The sequence below is a fragment of the Eucyclogobius newberryi genome, unplaced genomic scaffold (genome assembly GCF_026437365.1).
Source record: "Eucyclogobius newberryi isolate DKJ021-1_F unplaced genomic scaffold, fEucNew1.0.hap1 SCAF_21, whole genome shotgun sequence".
Taxonomy (NCBI): Eukaryota; Metazoa; Chordata; class Actinopteri; order Gobiiformes; family Gobiidae; genus Eucyclogobius; species Eucyclogobius newberryi.
Genome location: NW_027315846.1, coordinates 6095930 through 6120421, shown reverse-complemented (window position 1 = coordinate 6120421; position 24492 = coordinate 6095930). Strand labels below are relative to the sequence as shown.

Below are 24492 nucleotides of genomic sequence, written 5' to 3'. Positions count from 1 at the left end.
TCCAAGGAATCTCCCTGCAGCTTTAGCAATGATCCTGATCCTTTCAGTTCTGCTTTGAGTCTGAGCAGCACAGTTTACAACATCCACCATAAAGAGTACAAAATCCTCTCTATCCACAACCAGGGTATTCTCATTAATTCTGGAACCTGCACACTTGGGACCTCCACTCTTGAAACCTTCACACTTCTTGGGAGCCACACTGGCCTTTCTCATTTCGCCCTGGCTGGGAGCAGCGCTGGCTCCTCTATCTGTATTTACTCTAAACTCGTTACTTGAAACTTTCTTGACTGCATCTGCATAGGATACACCTTGAGAGACCTTTATTTTATGCACCTCAGCAGCTCTTTTGCTAAACCTGCATCCCCCGTAGGCAGAGCTATGTTCTTCCCCACAGTTACAGCACTTCAGTTTTGCTCCCACGTCACACTTCCCATACTCGTGATCTCCTGCACATTTACCACATCTTTGCCTCCCTCTACAGACCGCTGCAATATGCCCAAAGCGCTGGCACTTAAAGCAACGCAGGGGCGGTGGAACATATGGCCTAACGTCATGGCACATGAACCCAATGAACACCTTACTAGGCAGGCACCTTCCTTCAAGTGTTAACATTACCGACAAGCTGTCACATCTTACCCCAGACCGGGTCACCTTCAACCACCTAGCGTCCACCACCTTAGCTCCAGTCAAATTCTCCTTAACTTCATCCACAGACGTCGCCGTAGGGACACCTACGATAACTCCTCTGACCGTGTTTCTTTCAGCATCAGACACAAGAATGTCCTTTCCACCCAGACGTTTAGTTCCAATCGCCTTCCGTTGCTGAGCCGCGTCCTTGCACACGACCAGCAGCGAGCCATCTCTAAGGACACTCGCACTCTTGATCACTCCCACAGCTACAGTTAGGCTCTTTGACAATGCCACTGAATTCCACTCCTTAAAGGATGCACTATCCTGTGCAAGCTTTATGATCACCTTACAGTCTCTGCTCTCACCCCGGATATCAATAGCTTCAGCCTCATCCTGCTGCTCATTCCCAGAACCCTCGGACGAGCTAAGGGACTTTTTACGTTTCCGGGCACGTGCAGCCAGAAAAGGCTGCTCCTCCACGCCGTCCAGAACGTCTTCGACCACCGATCCACTCTCCTCCGCCATCTCCCGTCTCTCCAGACCGGAGACTAGCTCTTCTTCTTCTTCTTCTTCTTCTTTGGTGTTTTATCGTAGTCCTGTCGCATTACCGCCAGACTTTTTCATGTGTTACACTGGATTGTAGGATTTTTGGTGTTCAAACGTTGTTGTTGTTGTTGTTGTTGTTGTTTTATGGCGGTTGGCATCCAAGTGTTGCATTACCGCCAGACTTTATTCCTCAGACTTTGGTGTTCAAACGTTTTCCGAGCTTAACCAAGACCAGGTGGTGAAGAAGTTCTATTTCTATATTCATAAGGAATTGTCTAACATAATATTCTTTGTGATGTTAAAATTGGTATAGAGTCATTTCCTGGTGTGATGAAAGAGTCCATTCCGTCATATTAAAGTTGTAATAAGTCGCTGCATCAAACTACAAAAGATAGAATCAGTTCAGAAACATAACTTCCTCTTTAGAGAACATATCGTGTCATCAGGCCGTCCATGGGGGGTTTAATCACATCACTAGACCTCCACAAACACATCAGTTATTCCTTTTGTTTAACGGTTAATGGCTCAATCTGCTCTTACTCCTTCGGCCTGTTCAAAACGCACCGTGGACCGAATCCCGATGGCCAAACGTCACTTGGAATGACGCCTTGTGCTTTAAAACACAGCGCTGGATACAAAATAATAAGTTTTGATTCTGAAAGCTAAACCGATGAATTGCCCCCCCACCGCCCCGCCCGACACGCCGCGCCCCGACTCACGCTGGGATGCCGGCTCTGGCCAGGACCTCGGCCTTCATGGCATACAGCCGCTCGCTCTTACTGACGCCCAGCTTGATCTTCACTCGGTCGTGGGCGTTGTCCTGGAAGAAGAAGCCGTTGTGGATGACGAACTCGGCATTGGACCTCGTGCCGTAAAAGATGTAGATCTGGAGGAGGAGAGGGGGAGGGAGATAAATCATCAGTATCGCCATGACAACGGGACAAGGGAGAGGAACGGCATCGCGTAGTGGCTTTAATCCTGCGCGAACGAGCTCGGTCTCGGGTGAGGAAAAGCGACGCGGCGGTTTTCTCTCCGTCGAGCGCTGTGACTTTGTGCGTTTGTGTTTTTGGCGCCCCCTGCGTGTCGCTCACCTGCTCGTTCTCTTTGTAGTCGCGCAGGGCCACGCACTCGCAGCGGTCGTCCTCCAGGTTGTAGCCCGTGGTGATCTGCGGAGGGACATGGCGACAGAAAAAGGACGTTTGAGTCAATGCTATTGGCGTTTCGGCGCGCTTTGTCTCGTCTGTTTTTGCGTGTGAATTGTGTGTCCGTGCGCTCTTACACAACCACAAAGAGCTCTAGAACTTCTTGCTTGTTTATTATTGTGTATTATTGTTCATCGTTGTTGTGTGTGTTGCGCATTAACACCAAAGTGCGTTCCGATGAACCTTTTTCCTGATTCTGATGAGACCAAAGTCATATGAGCCCAAAAAAGGTAAAAAAGCAACCGTCTACATCTGTGCAAAAAGGTCACGGTTTTATGCCAGATGCCCCGTCTGAAACCTCATCATTGATACTGGCTTGGGGCAACAAAAAAAGGCTGATCAAGGTGACTTTCCTTGTTGAGTAAAGGTTAAATAAAAATAAAGAAATTCCCTGTCTTGTGTGGATTATGTCATCATGCAGTTCTGTGTGGCATTTTCATTCTTTATATTGTTAAATGCATTTATTTTTTTTAATTTTGAATACTTATTTTTGCATTTCTTTATTCTATCATGTACAAAAGAAACAAAATTGACGGCAAGAAAAGTCATAAAGCGTCTCCTTTTCAGCTCGGAAAGTAAACAGTGTTACAGTTGCTTCAAACAAACTAAAACTTAAATAAAACACAACTCTGTATTGTTATGTGAACTGACCAGTCCGTTGGTGTGGTTGCACATGTCCCAGAGCGGGATCAGGGCCAGCGTGACTCTGCTGCCGTCCTCGGTGGGAATCTGGTTCTGACGCGTCATCACTGAAGACACCGCCCACCTGCAGAAACAACACAATTATATCACAAATGATTAGAGTATTTTTGGCCGGGGTGCGACTTATACTCCATAGTGACTTAAATGTGATATTATTAGTTATGTTCACACTGGCAACAGCATTTCACAACCACAAGAGGGTGCTCTAGGCTCTAAGCGACGCAGAAGAAGAATCTGCACTTCCTCTACCTCTGGAGTTTGTGGAGTTGTTTAGAAGTGACACAGAGGAAGAAGAATTCAATGGATTTAGTGATTTGGGGTAAAACTGATGCTTTGGTAAACTTGTTAGCATGTTCTTTATGCTATAGTTATCTGAATAACTGTTCATATGTTACGTTAACATACCAGACACTTACCACAGTTCTGTCTGTGCGTCATGTAGCTGAAGGTGTTAGCGTTAGCATACGTCATGTAGCTGAAAGTGTTAGCGTTAGCATACGTACACCTATTCACCATGTTCTCTCATCTTGGATTTTATCAAATACATTTCCCCAAAAATGAGACTTATACTCCAGTTCAACTTATAGTGAGGAAAATACGGTACTACAGGTCAAAGCCATTAAAGGGCCCTCCACTAATATTGATCAAATGTTTGGTGCTGCAAGTAACTTTATGTTGTAGTTTGGAGAAAGTCTGATGCTTGTAACTCTTCTCTAAACTTCGGCTGCTCATTTATAGCAAAAAACTAAAAACAATATTAACTTTAATGTCGAAATGAACCTGCAGAGAATAGACCTTACATATTTTATTACTAATGTTTTCAAACCCACTGCAAATCAGAAAAAGTGGCTTTACTCCAGGAACTTTTGTGTCATTTGAATACAGCGCGATAATTGAAATCACAATTATAATTTCACTTGATTGTACCGCCCTAGAAAGAGGACTAAAAGGAAAACTTAAATCTTTTGTGCATTTTGTTGAATTCCTAAGAGTACGTGACAGTTTTTGATTCGTATATATTGCATTTTGAGCTGCATTTTAAAATATTAGAGACAATTCCGCACACGATTGTCGACGCTTGAGTGGAGACGGAGAGGAAGTTGCCAGACAAAGCGGAGAGTTGCGTCAGAACCAAGCGAAAAAGGAGAAATGATAAAGTAAACAGACGACAGCCGAGAGTGGCACGGCAACACAGCAAAGAAATAAATAATAATAAACTAAAATGGTACTAATATTACCACACTTGTTACAAAGAGAAGGCTGCGCAAAAAAGGTAGTTGTTTTGCTTCTTTTCTACACAATAAATCGCAAATATCGCAATATCGACTGACGCAACATACTAAATGTACGGCGATAACGACAAGCACAGAAATGTACTGGTTTTGTAATGGAAATGTGTCTTTTTGAATGAAAAAGGCAGATTTTATTCATTTTTACGCGCTAAATTGGCCTTGATTTAATGTTTCAGGCACGTTTTAGGTCTTTATCTGGACAGAGTAAATTAAAAGGACGCACTTTTTAGCTTCAGCACGACACAATACAACCGAAATTGTAAAAGTATCATAATTACGACGATACTAGAGCATTATTTTATATCGCGGACCGCAATTCTTTTTCCAATATTGCGCCGCCCTGGTCCAAATAAACTCTTATTTAACTTATATAAATGAAGGTATGGATTGTTTGTATAAAAGGCTTTGTAAGGAGCTTTCATTGGGCGACAAAGACTGACACATTTCGATGAACGAGTACTTCATGCTTAACCGGCGACCCTTCAGTAGACGGGCAAACGCTTAGCTTACTGTGCCGCCGTCGCCACGCACTCCACTTTGACATTTAAGTTAATATTGCAACTTGGCATCAAAGATTTAAAGCTGAACTGGGTTAACCTGAGCCGTTCTGTCCTGTGTTTGCATATTCTCCCCGCGTCCCGACACATTTACAAACACCACGACAGAAGAAAAGTAAAATAGTTCATGTTCTGTCGTTCAAATGTCTAATAGATCACGATTCCTCTGGCGTGTGACCAGCTTTATGAACTCAAACTGTCTGAATAATGAAGTAAAGCGCACGACGAACTGAAATAACTCAGTCAAGCTTCTGAAATTATCACAATTATCATTTTTTTTGTTCTTAAGATTATATTATGAGCTAAAGAAAGGGTCAAACTAAGATAATTTCTATCCCTTGGCGTTTCTTTGTGTAGCCATGTATTTTTTTCTATTTTCATTTCGTATTTTTTGTAAGGCGGAAATGAAAGTGTTACGTTTGACTCTAATTTACTTATTAAATGTTAAATATTGGCGTTATTTAACATAAGACAGAACGTTTTAGCTTCATTTGGACACAAAGATCATGAATGTGTTCCACCTACAGGAGAAAACCTTCAATTTATATGTATTTTACTTTCTGAAATGTGTCCAAAAAACAACTCTAGGGCTTAAGAGGTTTTAATTAAAGGTGCACTATGTAACTTTTCTGCTGAAGATCCATGAAGTAGTTCCATATTTTCCGGACTATAAGTCGCACCTTTTTTCATAGTTTTGGCCGCGGTGCGACTTATACTTATACTCCGGAGCGACTTATGTGATATTATTTGTTATTTTCACACTTGCAACTGCATTTCATACTCCAGTGCAACTTATGTATGTTTTTTTTCTTCTCTATTATGCATTTTTTGGCTGGTGCGACTTATACTCCAGTGCGACTTATACTCCGGAAAAAACAGTACTTGCTTTGCCTCGAGTGTTCCACAATACTACTTTAAAACGTCTCCATTTTGCCTTTTTTTTTTTTTTTTAAAGGCGTTTTTATGACTAAACCTCCTGTAAGTCGGCCATACTGCGGAACATTCTAGTCAAAGTGATAACATCTCTGCCACAAAAGGTTCCACAGTGCACCTTTAACTATAACAAATTGGCTGAAAAGTGACTTGCAGCAGCAGCAGAAGAAGAATCGGCTTTTCCTCTGCCCCTTTTTCTCTTTTTTTCGGGAGGCGTGTGAGCAAAGACCAATCTGAAACCAGGACGAGGACACGCAATCGCACACAACACACACACACACAACACACACACGCGCGCACACTGACCTGAAGTCATCAAATGTGAAGCTGTCCTTCAGGGGTAGTTTGCTGGCGGCAGGATGAGTCTGGGGATGGAGGGACGAGGTGGACGAGAGCAAAGACGGAGGCGAGAAGGAAAGAAGAGGAGAAAAAAAAGAGAGAGAAAAAAAACCACACACACAAATCAGTTTCAGGAATTTCATTATGCAGGTATGCTAGAGGGGGGCGCTGACAGGGACGCCTAACAAGAGGGACTGGGAGTACGGGGCCATCGGGTTTGGGCCGAGTGTGTGCGTGCGTGTGTGTGCGTGTGTGCGTGTGCGGGTGTGTGTGTGTGTGGTCCATCGCCGCATCGTGACACAAGCCCCCCCCAATACATCACTGTCAACTTAATTTGTTGTGGCCAGCAGCCGTCATAAATCTACCTCATCAATTTGAGCCTGAACCGGGCCGGGATCTGCATGAAAGTGTGTGTGTGTGTGTGTGTGTGTGTGTCCGCGCCCATGCCACCTGCCCACCCCCCCACCGCCGCCTGCCCCACCTCCTCCTCCTCCTCCTCCTCCTCCTCCTCCATGCGCACCGTTAAAAGCCACACAGCCGCCACCTACGAGAGCCATTTGCAAACTGTCCCGAGCTTAAACAGGGGAGAGGACGAGGCAGAGTGGGAGAGGAAGAGGCAGAGTGGGAGAGGACGAGGCAGAGTGGGAGAGGAAGAGGCAGAGTGGGAGAGGACGAGGCAGAGTGGGAGAGGAAGAGGCAGAGTGGGAGAGGACGAGGCAGAGTGGGAGAGGAAGAGGCAGAGTGGGGGGAAGAGGGGGAGAGGACGAGGAAGAGGACAAGGAAGAGGGGGAGAGGACGAGGCAGAGTGGGGGAGGAAGAGGCAGAGTGGGAGAGGACGAGGCAAAGTGGGAGAGGAAGAGGCAGAGTGGGGGGAAGAGGGGGAGAAAACGAGGAAGAGGACAAGGAAGAGGGGGAGAGGACGAGGCAGAGTGGGGGAGGAAGAGGGGGAGAGGACGAGGAAGAGTGGGGGAGGAAGAGTGGGGGCGGAAGAGGGGAGAGGGAGAGTTCAGTGGATAATGAAGAGGAAAAGGGGAGTGAGAGCGAGGGAGAGCAAGAACAAAAAGTGAAGTAGGAGAAAAGTGGAAGATCAAAAGACGTGGACATAAACTGGTTAAAATGGAGCCTTTTTTATAATAACGACAACTAATTGTTCTTTATTACTTAAGAATATTTCAGGCTTAATAACGACTTAAAAAGTTAGGGTTTAGAGTTGGAGTAAGGATGTTAAATAAGTCGTTTCTAAACCTGAATTCAGAAAAAAAATTTCCATTAAGAATTCAGTTTTTGTTCACACTTTATTAAAAGCTATTAAAAATATTAAAATATATATATTACCAAGTGTTACAGGACTAAACTGACCTTTCCTACAGAGTTTTTCTTTTTTATCATTGTGGTATCAGAATCAATATAAATTAATTTGCAATAATTTTCAAATTTCTATATTGTATGATAATTAAAAAGGCAATTTTTTAGGTCAAAGTATTAGACAATAAACCAGGGCTATTCAACAGAATGTTCCAGAGAGTCAGATGTTTTGGTGGGCCAAGACCTCTGGGTCCACAACACGGCCTGTAACCACAGTTTGGGACGCATAAAAAAGCATGTTCCAATTCATTTAGTTCATACAATAAAACAGAACTACTGCTGGATAGATTTTTGTAGAAAATGAAGAAATTCTTTACCAACATTTATTTTCAAAATTGCCCATCCAGAACTGAACCAGGCATAAACAAGGACTAAACTAGAACCAACCGGGTCTGAACCAGTGAGTCATTGTTCCTCACGCGGGTCTTCAGCGCGTCATTGTTCCTCACGCGGGTCTTCAGCGCGTCATTGTTCCTCACGCGGGTCTTCAGCGCGTCATTGTTCCTCACGCGGGTCTTCAGCGCGTCATTGTTCCTCACGCGGGTCTTCAGCGCGTCATTGTTCCTCACGCGGGTCTTCAGCGCGTCATTGTTCCTCACGCGGGTCTTCAGCGCGTCATTGTTCCTCACGCGGGTCTTCAGCGCGCCATTGTTCCTCACGCGGGTCTTCAGCGCGCCATTGTTCCTCACGCGGGTCTTCAGCGCGCCATTGTTCCTCACGCGGGTCTTCAGCGCGCCATTGTTCCTCACGCGGGTCTTCAGCGCGCCATTGTTCCTCACGCGGGTCTTCAGCGCGCCATTGTTCCTCACGCGGGTCTTCCGCGCGCCATTGTTCCTCACGCGGGTCTTCCGCGCGCCATTGTTCCTCACGCGGGTCTTCCGCGCGCCATTGTTCCTCACGCGGGTCTGCCGCGCGCCATTGTTCCTCACGCGGGTCTGCCGCGCGCCATTGTTCCTCACGCGGGTCTGCCGCGCGCCATTGTTCCTCACGCGGGTCTGCCGCGCGCCATTGTTCCTCACGCGGGTCTGCCGCGCGCCATTGTTCCTCACGCGGGTCTGCCGCGCGCCATTGTTCCTCACGCGGGTCTGCCGCGCGCCATTGTTCCTCACGCGGGTCTGCCGCGCGCCATTGTTCCTCACGCGGGTCTGCCGCGCGCCATTGTTCCTCACGCGGGTCTGCCGCGCGCCATTGTTCCTCACGCGGGTCTGCCGCGCGCCATTGTTCCTCACGCGGGTCTGCCGCGCGCCATTGTTCCTCACGCGGGTCTGCCGCGCGCCATTGTTCCTCACGCGGGTCTGCCGCGCGTCATTGTTCCTCACGCGGGTCTTCAGCGCGTCATTGTTCCTCACGCGGGTCTTCAGCGCGTCATTGTTCCTCACGCGGGTCTTCAGCGCGTCATTGTTCCTCACGCGGGTCTTCAGCGCGTCATTGTTCCTCACGCGGGTCTTCAGCGCGTCATTGTTCCTCACGCGGGTCTTCCGCGCGCCATTGTTCCTCACGCGGGTCTTCCGCGCGCCATTGTTCCTCACGCGGGTCTTCCGCGCGCCATTGTTCCTCACGCGGGTCTTCCGCGCGCCATTGTTCCTCACGCGGGTCTTCCGCGCGCCATTGTTCCTCACGCGGGTCTGCCGCGCGTCATTGTTCCTCACGCGGGTCTGCCGCGCGTCATTGTTCCTCACGCGGGTCTGCCGCGCGTCATTGTTCCTCACGCGGGTCTTCAGCGCGTCATTGTTCCTCACGCGGGTCTTCAGCGCGTCATTGTTCCTCACGCGGGTCTTCAGCGCGTCATTGTTCCTCACGCGGGTCTTCAGCGCGTCATTGTTCCTCACGCGGGTCTTCAGCGCGTCATTGTTCCTCACGCGGGTCTTCCGCGCGTCATTGTTCCTCACGCGGGTCTTCCGCGCGTCATTGTTCCTCACGCGGGTCTTCCGCGCGCCATTGTTCCTCACGCGGGTCTTCCGCGCGCCATTGTTCCTCACGCGGGTCTTCCGCGCGCCATTGTTCCTCACGCGGGTCTGCCGCGCGCCATTGTTCCTCACGCGGGTCTTCCGCGCGTCATTGTTCCTCACGCGGGTCTTCCGCGCGTCATTGTTCCTCACGCGGGTCTTCCGCGCGTCATTGTTCCTCACGCGGGTCTTCCGCGCGTCATTGTTCCTCACGCGGGTCTTCCGCGCGCCATTGTTCCTCACGCGGGTCTTCCGCGCGCCATTGTTCCTCACGCGGGTCTTCCGCGCGCCATTGTTCCTCACGCGGGTCTTCCGCGCGCCATTGTTCCTCACGCGGGTCTTCCGCGCGCCATTGTTCCTCACACAGATCTTCAGCGCGTCATTGTTCCTCACGCGGGTCTTCAGCGCGTCATTGTTCCTCACACAGATCTTCAGCACGGCATTGTTCCTCACACAGATCTTCAGCGTGTCATTATTCCTCACACAGATCTTCAGCGTGTCATTATTCCTCTTTAGCACCTTCTTTATTAAACGTTGTGGGTTTATACAACTCCAGATGAAAGAGTTTATCAAAAATACAGCATTTACACATTTCCCATGTCATTTTTTTATGTGATTCTTGCTTTAAAAAAAATTATAAAAATTATTCAGTATTCACCAGTTAACCATTATTAAATTATTTTATTAGAGGACAACTATTTATATAATCTATTATCATGTTGCAGCCCTAGAACAAGTCAATTTAGCTTAAAACGCATCATCTAAAACAAAAAAGGTCAAATTTGCGGTTTTCCTTTCATATGCAGAAAACGATACGCATTTGCACGTTCCACGCAAAACCGGATTGACACTTGATTCTCAGAAACACGTCGGTGGACACCACGCCCACGCGCCGCCCGGCGATTTGACGAAACGGGCTCTACATCGCTGCTCCCCATCTCCATGTTTTGTCGCATGTCAGTAATTGTCCTGTCTGCATCTGTCTGTATACATCAGCATACATCAAACCAGGAATACCAGCGCGCCGGACAACACACCGGCGGAGCGAGGGAGCGAGGGGGAGGAGAGGAAGAGGAGGATGGAGAGAGGAGAGAGGAGAGAGAGAGAGAGAGAGAGGGTCAGGTTTTTTTTTTAAGAAGAAGAAGAAGGTACATTCAGGTCAATTCAATTCAAAGCCAATGTGACAAGCTAATTTTCCAGTCCGGTCATCTGAGCAGGAGGGAGGTGAGGCGGAGGGGCGCGGGGCGGGGGAGAGAGGGGGACGGCGGGGAGAGAGGGGGGACGCTGCCCAGGCGAGGTCTCTTTCGGAGAGCGAGAAGGCGAAAAGCGTAGGTATCCCAGATCAAGAGTAAGCAGCACGGGTTTGCTCTCCTCGCAGCAAAAACGAGGTCTAAAGTTACGTTTCCAATGCACGGGGGGCGTTTCTGTGTGGAGTTTGCATGTTCTCCCTGTGACAGACGGGTACACTTGGACTGAAATGTTGCCTCAAGATCTGGAGATGGGCCCCCGCTTCTGTTAGACCCTTTAATGTCTATGTAAACACGTCTTCTGCATCAGACCCATAAAGTACCGTATTTTCGGGAATGTAAGTCGCACCTTTTTTCATAGTTTTGGCCGGGTGCGACTAATATTTATACTTATACTTCGGAGCGACTTATATGTGATATTATTTGTTATTTTCACACTTGCAACCGCATTTCATACTCCAGTGCGACTTATATATGTTTTTTTCTTCTCTATTATGCATTTTTTGGCTGGTGCGACTTATACTCCAGTGCAACTTATAGTCCAGAAAATACAGTATGTAAAATAATGTGAGATATATTTGTGAGTCCATTTTTAACAGTCAGTAATCTGGGTTTTGTCTCATGTGCGTTTCAACATTCAAGTTTCCTTCGTTGCGCGACAAATAAATGTTCTCTCCTTTTTTCTTAATCTCCTCATCGCATTAATTAAGTCTATACTAAAAACAATACTCCTACTTATCTCCTGGGAGAGTTCCACAGTCTGACTTTAAACTCTCTTTAGCACTTATTCAATTAAATTCAGTTTAATTGCTGTATTAAAAAAAACACAATTAACACATGCATTTTACTGTGGGGGTTGCCTCTCCAAAAACCTGACCTGTAACTTGGCCTGTCACTTCTCGTCTCCATGGAGATCGATCGGTCTAACGCCACGAGTTCGAGAGTGGCGGTCTACTGTATATTTATTTGGATTTGCAGCAGTTGTACAGACAGATTGTCAAAAGATAAACACAAAGAGGAGAGAATACAACACAGAGCTCAGTCAAATAGAGCACAACACTCCCACCTAGTGTGCGTGGTCAGAATTGCATTTAGAGTCCATCTTTTTATCTGTCAGTCACTGAGTTTGTCTGCAGTGTCTTTACATCTGATTACAGTGTCAACAATTGCTTTATTCCTGCATTTCCCAAAGTTTGTTTCATTTAGGGACAAATATTCATGTTGTTAACCTCCTTAGAGTTACTTACTTATTATTTAACTGCCTCAACCATGGTTTAGTGTCATTTTAGACCTTGTTCAGTTCAGTTTTAAGTCATGTTTAGCACCAATCGAAGTCGTAGTACGGCTTTAAAGATTTGGTGCAACTCAGAAAGCCAAATATTATCTTCAAGTGTATCTAATAGTTTGGGAACCATCGTTTTAGTCCATGCAATACATTTTGTTTGTCTGTAACGGTTCTTTGTCTCCCTCTGCTGGCCTGAAGCTGCTTTTGAACGGTTGAAATGTCACCTAACGTCATCTAATGTTAGCTCCATGTTTAAGAGCAGGGGGATTCATTACGGAATTAAAAATAACTTCAACTATTTGAGTCAGAGATGAGACTCTACTAAACTAAAAAAAAATAAAAATTGCAATACTAGTTATTCTGTTCATACTGTAATATATATATATATATATATATATATATATATATATATATATATATATATATATATATATATATATATATATATATATATATATATATATATATATATATCATTTTATTTTTAGATTCAGTGGACTTTTATTCTAACACCTTAGGCATGCGTGCACCATCATCATTCATTGTTTTCTGTTGCATCACAATAACTATAAATATTTTTTTCCGATTGCTAGAATATATTAAAATCGCAGTTATTTTTAGCGCAAGCCAATTTACTAACTAAAATATTGACATTTTTGTTTCTGGTGCCATCAGAAGTGGGGTCGAGCCACTGAAACCTGTTCCAAATGTAAATAATAGTTTTACACCTATCAAGTAGCAGTTTGTGAAGAAAAGTGAAGAAAAATAGACTAAAAATTACAGAAGCAGAATGAAATCATTAAAATAAAAAGGTGTGTTCATAACTTTCTATGCGACTAATGATCATTTCTTTGACATTGTCCCACTATAGGACGTGGTTACTAGGTAATGGTTATGACATTTCCTTGTGTGGCGTCGTACTTTACTATCAGGAAGTAAAGTTATGAACCTGAAACATCACAGACCTTGAATATAATCTTAATTATGTTTGAGTCAAATGAGTCCAGCCTGTAGGGGGCGCTTTAAGCTTCACTGTGGGTAAGTCAAGGTGATTTCTGAAGCGTCATAAACAAAACCGTGCTTTTAAATTCTAATTTTTCTTAATTTTTTATTCATTGAACGTCTTTGTAAGCCCCTGTGATGGTCAAATATGTATTTTCGGGCGTTTGAAGTGTTCGCCGTCGCCCCCTGCTGTCTCTGGGCGGAAAACCAGCCTCACCTGAGAAACCCTAGCTTTTTTTATTTTTTTCATTTATTTGGCAACGTGAAAGGTTTTTATGTCTGTTCTCTGACAATGTAATTTCACAAAAGAGCTGCAGGGGGAGCTCTATCACCACTGTTACTTACTTCTGCTTTGACTTAACACTTTCTGAAGACATTAATAATTGGGGAATGCATACTACAGCAGATAAATAAAACAAACCCTTCTCACCTGCACGAGTTTGTAGAAGTACGCGTATTGCCGCGCCGCGTTCTTGTACTGGCTCAGGACGTCCGGGATGGCCTGCGTGCCCAGGAGTAGCTGTACCTCGTCCTGCTGGAAGTACAGTGGCGTGTCGTACTCCAGGGGCAGCGAGCGGACGTACGGCAGCCAGTGGGAGCCGGGGCAGCAGCGCTCGCACAGCAGGTGGAGGGCCAGGGTCACGTTGCCCATGGCCTGCATGATCCGGTCCTGGCTGTACAGAGGACCTGAGCGGGAAAGATGGCGCTGCAAATGAACTGCGGCGATAAAGGAGCACGGTACACGCGACTTATACACCAACAGGGTCAGAGCATGCTTTTATTATGCTATACACTTTTTTATTATTTACTTTATTATGCTGTACTTTTTTTAAATTTACTTTATTATGCTTTACTTTTTATGTACTCACTTTATTGTGCTATACTTTTTATTCATTTACTTTATTATGAACTAAATTAGAGCTAAACCGGGTCTATATCAGGTCTAAATGAGAGCTAAACCTGGTCTATATCAGGTCTAAATGAGAGCTAAACCCGGTCTATATCATGTCTAAATTAGAGCTAAACCTGGTCTATATCAGGTCTAAATGAGAGCTAAACCTGGTCTATATCAGGTCTAAATTAGATCTAAACCTGGTCTATATCAGGTCTAAATGAGAGCTAAACCCGGTCTATATCAGGTCTAAATGAGAGCTAAACCCGGTCTATATCATGTCTAAATTAGAGCTAAACCTGGTCTATATCAGGTCTAAATGAGAGCTAAACCTGGTCTATATCAGGTCTAAATTAGATCTAAACCTGGTCTATATCAGGTCTAAATGAGAGCTAAACCCGGTCTATATCAGGTCTCAATGAGGGCTAAACTCGGTCTATATCAGGTCTAAATTAGAGCTAAACCCGGTCTATATCAGGTCTAAATTAGAGCTAAACCTGGTCTATATCAGGTCTAAATGAGAGCTAAACCCGGTCTATATCAGGTCTCAATGAGGGCTAAACTCGGTCTATATCAGGTCTAAATTAGAGCTAAACCCGGTCTATATCAGGTCTAAATTAGAGCTAAACCTGGTCTAAAATGAGGCTAAACTATGGATAAGATGATCAAAATGAGGATTAACCTGAAGGAAGGTAAAAACATGAATGAACTACAATAATGACGTCTCTAAATGAAACAAACTACAGCGGGCGTGTGCAACAGTTTGAGAAACACTGACACATAATCTGTTTGAATGTGTTATTTTTACCTTCTTTTTAAAGACTTACCCAAAATAGAGTTCTGCGCCGACTCCACCGTCATCAACATCTTCCGGGGAATCCACAGAAACAGCTCCTCCACCTGGCCACAAACGGAACAGCAACTTTTAACACAAGAGGCCTCGAGCGGCAGCTTTGCCTTCCGTTTTACCGGAGCGTTTCAGGTCAAATGTCCCTCCCGCTCTCCACGAATCAGGAGCAGACATTCCCACAACATTTAGAGACGGTCATAACCTTTTCAGCGTTTCAACATTTCCATAATTTACAATAAAAAGTATGTCGTATTGCGGTGTCGAGGCTCGGTTTAGGCTGCGTCGACGCGCTGGTTTGAGCCCGTTTGAGTCTCGACGAGGACCTGGTTCGGCCTCGTTCAAGTCCGGGTCTAGTTCTGTTTTTCCCATAACCGTGGCGACCTCTGCAACGCTACAAAAACGCTACAAACTTTATACCAAGTCCAGCAGAAGACCTGAAAGAGGAAAGACTCGGGAGGGAAAGACGGCGGAGTAAGAGCTTTCCTGTTGTGACCTGGTTCAACCCTGGGATTTACTGCAGTTATTGCTCTATTATGTCATGTATTTTACCTGCAATCGGATTTTTAAATTAGAGCTAAAAATGACTCCGGTCTATAACAGGTCTAAATTAGAGCTAAACCCGGTCTATATCAGGTCTAAATAAGAGCTAAACCCGGTCTATATCAGGTCTAAATAAGAGCTAAACCCGGTCTATATCAGGTCTAAATAAGAGCTAAACCCGGTCTAAATAAGAGCTAAACCCGGTCTATATCAGGTCTAAATAAGAGCTAAACCCGGTCTATATCAGGTCTAAATAAGAGCTAAACCCGGTCTATATCAGGTCTAAATAAGAGCTAAACCCGGTCAATAGCAGGTCTAAATAAGAGCTAAACCCGGTCTATATCAGGTCTAAATTAGAGCTAAACCAGGTCTATAGCAGGTCTAAATTAGAGCTAAACCAGGTCTATATCAGGTCTAAATAAGAGCTAAACCCGGTCTAAATAAGAGCTAAACCCGGTCAATAGCAGGTCTAAATAAGAGCTAAACCCGGTCTAAATTAGAGCTAAACCAGGTCAATAGCAGGTCTAAATAAGAGCTAAACCCGGTCTATATCAGGTCTAAATTAGAGCTAAACCAGGTCTATAGCAGGTCTAAATAAGAGCTAAACCCGGTCTATATCAGGTCTAAATTAGAGTTTCGGTCTCGAAGTGGACCTGGTTCGGCCTCGTTCAAGTCTGGATCTAGTTCTGTTTTTCCCGTAACTGTGGCAACCTCTGAAACGCTACAAACTTTACACCAAGTCCAGCAGAAGACCAGAAAGAGGAAAGACTCGGAGAGAAAGAGCTTTCCTGTTGTGACCTGGTTCAACCCTGGGATTTACTGCAGTTATTATACTCTATTACTTCATGTATTTTAACTGCAATCAATTATTAAATAGTCAAGACACATTTTTGGATTAGTCGACTAGTCAAACAGTTATTTGTACTGTATAGACTTTTTAAACTCATCATCAACACAATAAAATGTCAAAATACGGCGACTAAAAAGGTTTTCAGGTGAAAGAATATTTACAAATAACGTGCGTTGTTAATAAAAATAAGAACTATTTTACTGTAGTTTTTATATTTTGATTTAATAATGCACCGTCTTGTCGTAAAAAGGTCTTTTTGTGTGTTTTAGAGTCTTTATACATTGGTTATTATCCTGTCACGCTGATAATCCACTATTTAAAATCAGATAAACGCAAAATACATAGATATTCAGCCACATTTACTTCCTCACGGCGCAGCTGGCTCCGCCCCCACCGCTCAAGCCACGCCCCACGACACGGGACAATCAAATAAAAACTCACAATAATAATTTAAAACTGTATAATCGGTTTTCCTTTGTCGGTGGCGAACACGTAGGAATTATGAGTATCGTTTAAAAAATCTGATGATTAAGAAGAACAAAATAACAACTACAATACGTTTTATAATCGACTCGTCACGATTACCGTATTTTCCGAACTATAAGTCGCACTGGAGTATAAGTCGCACCAGCCAAAAAATGCATAATAGAGAAGAAAAAAAACATATAAGTCGCGCTGGAGTATAAGTCGCACCAGCCAAAAAATGCATAATAGAGAAGAAAAAAACATATATAAGTCGCACTGGAGTATAAGTCGCACCAGCCAAAAAATGCATAATAGAGAAGAAAAAAACATATACAAGTCGCACTGGAGTATGAAATGCGGTTGCAAGTGTGAAAATAACAAATAATATCACATATAAGTCGCTCCTGAGTATAAGTATAAATATAAGTCACACCCCGGCCAAAACTATGAAAAAGGGTGCGACTTATAGTCCAGAAAAGACGGTAGTCTGTAAAGGGTCACTGCGGTTCAAGCTGCTCCTCTGGGATAGACACAGTGATGTTGATGGTGTACATAAGGACAATACTTCTGGACACTAGAGCGTCCAGAGTTCTCGCACCTTGATGTCTTTGGTGGCTTGCAGGCCGAACCCCTCCGCTCCGAAGTCGGCCACGGTGAATCCATCGGTCGACGCCCCGCAGTCCCGAGCCCAGGACAGCAGGTCGGCGAAGTGGTCCTCTCTGCTGCCGTCGAATATGATGGAGAGGCCTGAGGGTCCACGAGCAGCGCCGTTAGATTCGGGACGCGGTTAACATGTACAACGATTAGTGTGCGCGAAATTACCTTTTTGCTTCTTGCGTATTTTCTCCACCAGCGCTCGGATCTGGACGTACTCTTCCCACTCTTTGCCAGCAGAGGGCGTCGCGCTGCTGCACTCTGAGAAGACAGTAACCAAGAAGTGTTTGTACAATCATCTATGTGAAGAACCGATTGTGTATTTTCTTTCGATAAAACTTGTAAATGTACAATTTAACTTCTTGTTTTAGAGAGTGCACTTTTATCTTGAAGAGCTACTTCCTGTTTAGCGTTTTGGCGGAATTAGCTTGACATAGAAAAAACGCTAAAAAAAGGCAGAAGCAGGAAAAGTTAAAAGGCGCAATGGACGATTTTTTGGCGATTTGAGAACGCAGGCGGAAGTGCGCATGCGCACTCCCCCGTGTGGACTGATACAACACACACGTGCGTTTGTTTATTAGCGCAACGGAGCGCAACGCTTCTCTCGTCTCCCGTAGATTTCAGTCTACTTCTGAGTCAGCTCGAACTGTCTTTCTCCGTCTTCATTTTGCCCCGTACACTGAGGGAACTATATTATGATAGATCAATGCGCTTAGACACGCGGAAATGTGGGATGAGCCGCACGAGGCTGCAGGTGAGCGGTAGGTGCGTTTTATGATTGATACGTGGCAGGACTAATCGGCAGTCCACGCCACGAGGAAACAAGACTCAGATTTATGCCAAAAAATCGTCCATTCAACCTTTAACACAAAGCGAAATCAACATGGTTTTTGTATTAGCTTTAGTACGTTTTATATTGCAATAAAGCACAATTGTTATAGTTTATGTACAAAGCCCGATGTTATTTTAGTTTTGGTTAATAATTACACAGTTAATTGATGTGTAATTACTAAGATCTCATATCAAGCTAGCGTTACGGTTGTTTTGCTAAGGTGTAAGAGCATGGCATTTAGCACGTCTTTGTGTTTCCCAGCTCTTACGGTGTATTTACAAGATTTATTGCCATTAAATCTAAAATTCATCAGTAAAGTGTCAACCTTCATTCAGGGGGTATGCTACAATCCACTGTCACCGTTTAGGCTTCAATAATGCAACTTTATCAGTACAAGAGGTTAGATTCTACATTCTACATACGACACAAAGTGTGACAAATTGTGCCGACAGTGTTTGTTCTTGTTCATGGTATAAATTAGAGCTAAACCCGGTCTAACCGGTCTAAAATAGAGCTAAACCCGGTCTATAACAGGTCTAAAATAGAGCTAAACCCGGTCTATATCAGGACTAAATTAGAGCTAAACCCGGTCTATATCAGGACTAAATTAGAGCTAAACCCGGTCTATAACAGGTCTAAAATAGAGCTAAACCCGGTCTATATCAGGTCTAAATAAGAGCTAAACCCGGTCTAAATCAGGTTTAAATTAGGTCTAAATAAGAGCTAAACCCGGTCTATAACAGGTGTAAATTAGAGCTAAACCCGGTCTATATCAGGTCTAAATAAGAGCTAAACCCGGGCTATAACAGGTGTAAATTAGAGCTAAACCCGGTCTATATCAGGTCTAAATTAGACAGTGTTTGTTCTTGTTCATGGCGTTTTCTCTTTATATTATTATACTTTGATATTCATGGTTTGGATGCTAGAATTTAAGGACTTTTCACTACACACAAGATATATTTTGTTGTAAACTGCGCCATCTTCAATAAATATGAAACCAGAAGTGTTTTCTACCAAGACAGAGTGTGGCCATGCTCTACGTCTGCGCACAAATATCTAATAAAATACTGAACCGTTTATTATAGAGTATAATATTCTCGACCGATGATGGAATACTGTGGACTCACTCTGGAGCAGTTCAGAAATCAGGTTCATCATCTCTTTGGGGGAAACCACGGCCGCGGCCCCCGAGCCGGACTTCTGAGTCTTCACTCGACTCTTCTTCCCCATTTTGTCGGACGGAAAACTTAGAGAAACACAGAAAAACGCACCGTCACAACACGAAATCATGTACATTCTGGTTGAATTGCATGAATTGAATAGTGTACTGTATTTTTCGGACTATAAGTTGCACCTTTTTTCATAGTTTTGGCTTATACTTAGACTCCGGATCAGCTTATATGTGACATTATTTGTTATTTTCACACTTGCAACCACATTTCATACTCCAGAGCGACTTATATACGTTTTTTTTCTGCTCTATCATGTATTTTATGGCTGGTGCGACTTATACTCCAGAAAATACGGTACATTGTGGCTATATTGCATAAATTGAACCGTGTACCGTATTTTCCGGACTGTAAGTCGCACCTTTTTTCATAGTTTTGACTTGTACTTCTACTCCGGAGCGACTTATATGTGATATTGTTTGTTATTTTCACACTTGCAACCGCATTTCATACTCCAGTTCGACTTGTATAAGTTTTTTTCTTATCTATTATGCATTTTTTTGGCTGGTGCGACTTATACTCCGGAAAATACGGTACATTGTGGCTAAAATGTATGAATTGAACAGTGCATTCATTATAAATACATGCCCAAAATCTTGTTTCTTGTCGACACAATCTCGTATTTCCTCTTCTGGCCAAAAAACAAACCTGACTTTATACATTTCGTGGCAACATTGGCTCACAAAAGGAATGTGAAATAACCTTTTGACCTTTCGGTAACTGGAGGTTTTGGCAGACAGACACGCGCGCTCCCGACAACGGTTGCCTCAGACTTTGTCAATGATTTCCTACGTTTCGCCAGTTCAAACACGCCGTTGTCGCGCATCCGTTTTGTGCAATAATCTGCGTTTCCCCTTTATATTGAAACGCCAAAAACCTTCGATCACGCCACAGATTAGCGTTTCGGTCTTTTCCCGTCACTGCGGCGACGTTTAGCTTAGTTTAAATCGAAAAAACACGAGCATACATGTCGTTTTTGTGTCACGACAGCTGGTCAGAAGCCCCCGGGAGCAGCTGTCTGCGAGGGGCCCGTGAAAAACAAGCGCGTGGGTTTGTGAACTTTCTGAACTAAACAAAGCTCGGGATTGTGCCGCGTTATCAGCGTTTCACACAAGAATAAACGCAAAACAGAAGGAAAAAAGACGCTACAGTGTGATAAAAGTAGCTGCTTATTTTACCACTATTGTTTTAGAAGTTTTATTGTTTTATTGGTCGACTGGTTAAACAATTGTTCCTGTTGAACGTTTGTTGACTATATTGTAAGGTTGGATCATGACGACTGCAACATTCAGGCTTTAACGCAGATATAATGTTTAAATAAAGTGTATTATTGATGAACATGTGGAATTGTTTACTCTTTTTTTGGGGCATTGATTAAATAGTGTCACTGTTGATGTTATAAAAGGTCTTTTTGTCAGTTTTTAGTCTGTACATTCAAGTAAACAACTGAGATGATCAAAATATCATTACTTTAGTGTACTAGTCATTAATATTCAGAGTAAATACACAACTTTTTCACCAAAAGAGTCACCAAAACTTTCACTGTTACTTCAGACACTCAAGTAGACTCAAGATACTCAAGTAGAAGTACAAGTACGGTGTAAGAAAACTACTATGACACGTAAAACAGTTAAATGAACTTGATTAAATGCAACTGTGACCACATTGATACACTTTTCTGGCTGCGCTTTCCACTTCTGCTAAAACAATGCAAATCTGACCACAGTTTGCAGCTAGATCCTTGAGTTGTCTTGCATTTTTATGTCATTTCTTGCCATTTCTTGTAATTTTCTTGCCATTTCTTGCATTTTTACGTCATTTCTTGTAATTTTCTTGCCATTTCTTGCCATTTAGCCCCTGTAGCACCTGTACCAGAGCAGGCCGGGGGTCGCGGCCGCTTCTCCGGTCGCATCACGCCCGTCTCAGGCGCACTCTGACCCGGGTACACAGCCGTGCACGGAGCCCATTCATACGCCACACACCCGGCACCATGCTAACCGTGCTAAAAAAAGCTGTCACGGATCAGCACGAGCGAGCGGCTAATCCGGAGGCGTCTCGCTCCCAAACGCGAAACGGGCACGAACGCCCCGCGCACACGTCACGCGAACAACGGTGCGCGAATAATAAGTCGGTCGTCGCGAAAAGAAACGTAGCAATGTGCGTTGAGCGTTAGTCGTACCTTGTTTTTTTTTGGAAGTGACAGCAGCAGTTCCTCTGTGACTGCGCGGAAACCACACTTGAAACGAGTGGCTCAAGCGCTGCAGTCCAGGCGTTTGGCCCGAGTGGGAGGTATTTACCGAGTACGTGAACGAGTTTTCAATATGTTTTTTTTATTGCCGTTTTATTTATATATTTTTTGTATTTTATTTTCAGACGTTACATAATATGAATTTTCTTTGTCATCGTTTTCATTTAAAATTATTTATTTGTTCATGGGTACGTATTTATTCCAAGATTTGAGTTAAATCGCGGCTGGTCGGTGACATATTGTTTTTTCGTTATAATTTTGCCTTCATCGTAATAATTTTGTTTTAATAATAATCATAATCGTCATAATCATAATAATAATAGTACATTTCAGTAAGATTGACAAAAGTTGGGGCAACTTCCGGGTTGAAGTTTGTTTTTCCGGTTTGTGGAGGTGCTCGATTGTGATTGGCTAGTGAGCAAACTTCAACGTAAACAAATCGACTTTATTAATTATTAGAATAACTTTTCAGAAAATAGATGATTGAACCTACAGTTACGAAGATAATGGTGCAGTTAATAATTTTATGTTTATTTTTTCTAATGTTTCAGACCTGTACTTACAATTCCAGATGGATATTTGCAATGTAATTACCAACAATGATGATAATTCAGTTTTACTGTAACTACACCTTCATTTTTCACTTATTTTGCATTTCTGTTTGCATATTCTCCCAGTGTTATGATGTCATGTGTCTCTTTATATTTGATTAGTTCTGCAAAAAGGCAGCACACAGCTTATATCACTTCTTTGTCATGTTCCATAATTGTGAGTATCTGAGAAAAAAAGTCAGTTTATCGTAAAATTACTGCTGGAATTTTGGTTATAATGACATGTATAATGAATGTTAATAAATAGTACTTGAGCCTGCTTTTGACAGTCAACCAGGCTCATTCGTTGTACTTTGTTGTTACATTTGTTCTGTATGGACAGCCCATGACTGCTGGTGCCGCTTTGTTCTGTGCGACTTGTGATCTGTATACATTAGTGAATTCCACATACAAATCAACCTTCCACGTTAAGTGCCATGACCTGGTGCCATCACTTTCTTTTACTGCCATCTGGATTTTGGAATCGTGAACCTCCAAAAACCCAACCTGGGCGATCATGGCGGACAAACAATTCCTTGTGGAAAACGTAACTCTGTGCAAAGTAGAAGAGCCTCTCTTCCCACTGGACGTCCCACAGACTCAGTCGATGGCACGTGTCAAGGCACATGTGCAGACGAGTCAAAGAGAGCAAAATGTTTGAAAGAGTTCAATATGAATGTGCTTTTTAATTTAGTTTAGCCTGTTTGCTTGTTAACTATCGAAATGGACCTCTTGTAAAGACATGGGCAACTGTAAATTGTGATCCTCTCTTATACATAAAATACATAAACTAGAGGTATTGTATTCTTAAATCATCTTTTACGGTCTTTTTGTATACACTTACAATAAAAAAATAAAATAGTTCTTTCCTTTTTGTTGTCAGTATTATTTAACACTATAAACAAAACAAAAAAATCATAAATGTCTTTAATTTTGTTTTTACGACTATAAACGTTAAAAGTGAGCGCTGAGAAATGTGTTAATCATTTACTATCACAACACGGTAATTATGTCGGGGTGAGACACTACCAGTCCTGTTCTCCCTTTTACTGTAAACTAAAAATTAAAATGGAAAAATGATTATAATACGTGTGATTTACAGCAAGTATTTTCCTTTTTAATTTATATTCTCTATTTAGACGTCTTTGGTCCGCATATTCTACTTGAACTGTATTAAAATGTGTAAATGAAACTATGATGAATAACAATAACACACTGTTTAAATTTACGTTATTAAATACAATAATTTAGCATTTGTTTTGTTTATTTTAAGCTTCTTCTTTGGTGTTTTATGGCGGTTGGTATTCAAGCGTTACATTACAGCCACCTATTGCATTTTTACGTAATTTCTTGTAATTTTGTTGTTCACCTACAGTAGTTGCACATCTTATTCTTTAGACTTTACACTTTAATCTTTAGACTTTATTCTTTGGACTTTATTCTTCCCCCGCGAGTAGGACTTAAACCCCGCCCCGATCGAAACGCCTAGAACGCACTGAGCGGCTCCTCCTCCTGTGATTGGCTCCGCTGCGAGCTACGCCTACCAAAACATCCGGGTTTTGATTGGCATTCTGATCCGTCCGCGCGGCGATTGGGCCAAAATAGCTAAATAAAGCACGCGCCCCGCCTCCCGCGCGTCGCGATTGGCCCATACGTAACGGATGGCCGAAAACTTCCTTATACGGCACGGGTTCGGCTGCGGCGATTGGCGGAGGCGGCTGTCAATCAAAAATACGGAGGACGCTGGGGGGACGTAGCCTTTGTTTGGATTATTCTTTTTTATTATACGGCGAGAATTAAGAAACATGTTCACTGGCATAGGCGCTTTTTTGAAAGAATAGCAGCAGATTTAATTAATATTTTGTTTTGTTTTATCTTGCTTTATTGGATCGCCGTGTTTTTTTTAATAAATTGGTGCTGTATTTGCCATTTTTGTGCCGTTTTTTGACGCTGCAAGGTTAAACACGCGGACGTAAAGCTGGATGTCAATAGTAAAACGGAGAACCGGATTTGCGTTTTGTTGGACTTTCTTTTGGCGCGGATCGGATCCCGGATCGCGGCAGAAGCTCCATGTTTTGGGACAGGAAAGACCCGTCTATCCTGGACATAAAGCCATGCTGGTACTGGGACAAGAAGGACCTGGCGCACAGCCCGTCCCAGTCCGAGGGTCTGGACCCGGCCACCGAGGCCCGGTACCGCAGGGAGGGCGCGCGCTTCATCTTTGACGTGGGCACGAGACTCGGGCTGTATCCTTCACTGGAAGTCATAGTATTCAGTCAAAGTATTCAAAGTATTC

General features: G+C 43.5%; 2 protein-coding genes across 3 annotated transcripts in view; one reads left to right on the top strand and one right to left on the bottom strand.

The window, feature by feature from the left end:
* Positions 1-21617, bottom strand: part of setd3 (SET domain containing 3, actin histidine methyltransferase) — a 32698-nt gene extending 11081 nt beyond the window's left edge. The window contains exons 1-10 of one of the 2 annotated variants that reach the window (XM_072458153.1): positions 21538-21617; positions 19257-19375; positions 17466-17558; positions 17242-17390; positions 14766-14838; positions 13477-13733; positions 6169-6227; positions 3030-3144; positions 2268-2342; positions 1896-2062 (exon numbers count right to left, since the gene is read on the bottom strand). In XM_072458153.1, the coding sequence (XP_072314254.1) occupies positions 1896-2062; positions 2268-2342; positions 3030-3144; positions 6169-6227; positions 13477-13733; positions 14766-14838; positions 17242-17390; positions 17466-17558; positions 19257-19359 (1091 nt within the window). In that variant the 5' untranslated portion in view covers positions 19360-19375; positions 21538-21617. Of the gene's footprint in view, positions 1-1895; positions 2063-2267; positions 2343-3029; positions 3145-6168; positions 6228-13476; positions 13734-14765; positions 14839-17241; positions 17391-17465; positions 17559-19256; positions 19376-21531 lie in introns of both variants that reach the window. The other variant, XM_072458154.1, reaches the window with a different exon arrangement.
* Positions 21618-24173: 2556 nt separating this feature from the next.
* The window catches only part of LOC140370980 (cyclin-K-like), a 143814-nt gene continuing 143495 nt past the window's right edge, over positions 24174-24492 (top strand). The window contains exon 1 of the mRNA XM_072458261.1: positions 24174-24442. Within this exon, the coding sequence (XP_072314362.1) occupies positions 24267-24442 (176 nt within the window). The 5' untranslated portion in view covers positions 24174-24266. The remainder of the gene's footprint in view (positions 24443-24492) is intronic.